At 55.4% G+C, this 1996-nt stretch overlaps 2 protein-coding genes across 2 annotated transcripts; one reads left to right on the plus strand and one right to left on the minus strand.

The window, feature by feature from the left end:
- Positions 1-169: 169 nt before the first annotated feature.
- Positions 170-1153, plus strand: KVP17_003290 (uncharacterized protein; the record flags this gene model as incomplete). Its single annotated transcript, XM_068520398.1, has 1 exon — positions 170-1153. The coding sequence occupies one exon, from the start codon at positions 170-172 to the stop codon at positions 1151-1153; it is 984 nt and encodes a 327-aa protein (XP_068373650.1).
- A 33-nt stretch (positions 1154-1186) lies between these two features.
- On the minus strand, positions 1187-1777 carry KVP17_003291 (uncharacterized protein; the record flags this gene model as incomplete). The annotated part of the gene is made up of 1 exon (XM_068520399.1): positions 1187-1777. One exon carries the CDS (start codon positions 1775-1777, stop codon positions 1187-1189), a length of 591 nt encoding a protein of 196 aa, XP_068373651.1.
- Between the last annotated feature and the right edge of the window lie 219 nt (positions 1778-1996).

The raw sequence follows: 1996 nt of genomic DNA on the forward strand, positions 1-1996 counted from the left end.
ATTCCTGCTTGCTGAGTACGGACCATCCTGACGACAGCGCAGAGGGGACGGACGGCAGCTACTTTGACATATACTGTGGCAGGCTTAATGGCCTGTGCTTGTAGTGAAACAATCCCGAATCCTTAAGAATATTCCAGCATATCCGAAAATACTCCAGTTATCTGTGAAGATGCGTGTCGCGGCGAATCACCTCCAAGACATGAGTGCGGCTTCGACGCTTATTATGAGCCTCGGCGTCATCAATCCATCTGCAAGTCCTGAACGTCAGACCTCGCTGTCTCTGACGCCCACGAACGTCGCTGCGCCACGCGGCAGCGCACTCCGATCTCTCGGCACTCCTGTTGCGTTCCTCGCGCTTGTGGGACTGGCCGCCAGCGTCGACTCCGAGGGTAACCTGGACATGGAGCGGCTGCGCCAGTTGGTCGCCACAGCCTTCGGTCCTCACCTGTGCGAGATTGACGCAATATTCCGCAGGTGCGTTGAGGGAGGCATGTCGGGTTGTACCGACGTATTGTGCAACTTGACAGCTTCACTGAACGCAAAGCGCTGCATGGTGGACGTCGGCAGTGAGAACCTGAGCAACTTCCGATTCTCTCTGGACAACGCGATGCGTGGAATGTTCTTCACCGCTAGCGGACCCTCAGCCGGGCTTGCCAACGGCTCGGCTTTGCGCATAGACAGCGGGGGGCAGCGCCTCACTTGTGACGACTCCACCTGCCACGTGTCGACACTTGTGCCCCGTAACCCGTACGAGAACGTATCTGATTGCGTGTGGCCCGAGACAACAACGATGCTGGAGTATGATGATCAGACCAATGCAACCAAATCGACGACTCTACCGACCACTGATTGGACAACTGCCGTGGCGACCTGGGTGAGCACAACTGCAGCGACGGTAGGCACCTCCGAGAATCTACTAAAGGATTACTCATCTGTCTGGATACTGCTGTGCGTTGGGTGCCTCATTGCTCTGTTCTGGCTTGGATATTTGCGTAGTCGCCAGAAATCGTCTGCTTCTTCCATCCGTGGCGTGGTCTCCCAGCAACCAGGTACGTCCGTTCAGGCTGTTGTTACTCCGGCCAGCACCATTCTCGGAGGCCCAACCACAACAATGGCAGCAACGAAGGTGCGAAGCAACGAAGCCGTCCAATAATACGTGTGACTCAGAATTAGTGCTTCCATAGACCTAGGAGGAGGCTTCCTTTGCCTTGTCGCTGGAGCTCTTAGGCTTGTCACTTGAGCTCTTAGGCCTCTCGCTTGACATCTTACGGGATGGTGATCTCGGGCTTGAAAGCTTCCTCACCTCGCTGGACTTCTTGGACGACGCCTTCTTGCTGTTCTTATCGCTGCTGCTCGTCTTGCTGCTCGACTTCTTACTGGTGACTGATTTCTCGACACCAGGCTCGTAATCCTTCAGACTATACATACTAGATCCAGTATGCATGCTAAGATCTCCCTTTAGCTCGGCGTGCACAAGCAGCGTGCCCACATCATCCTTCTTTCCGCCCTTCTTGGCTCTCCAGAGCTTGATCTCGAAGTTCTTGGACCGTTGCTTGCTCTGAACGAAGTCCATCAGGTCCAGACTGCCGCTGCCGTTGTAGAGAGCGTTGCTCTCTAAAGCGTCTCTGTCGTAGCACTCGAACGTCACATATCGTTCTCGTCTGTAGTCGAATTTGATCCACTCATTGAACAGAGGGGCATCCGCCCCTCTAACAATGAGCCTCGTGTCGTACTCCTGCGGACCTAGCCCAACTCGGATGAAGGGATGATGCGTCATGTGCTCCGCACTACCCAGTTCTTGCTGATGCAGCTTCACGAATTTCTTGCCCTGGAACACGTACAACCAGACCTGACAGTCCGGCAGCAGAGTTGTGCCTTCGGAGAGAAGGGCCACGTTGGAAGCGGTAGACCCGACTTGCGCAAGCGCGTCAGCTTTCGTCGACCATCTGTCGGATTTGACGCGGTCTGGGAGGTGAGTCTTGGGGAGGGCGGCCTG

Source organism: the organism of the source record quoted next, assembly GCF_019968985.1.
Source record: "MAG: Porospora cf. gigantea B chromosome Unknown PgB_NODE_5018_length_1996_cov_133.586, whole genome shotgun sequence".
NCBI lineage: Eukaryota > Apicomplexa > Conoidasida > Eugregarinorida > Porosporidae > Porospora > Porospora cf. gigantea B.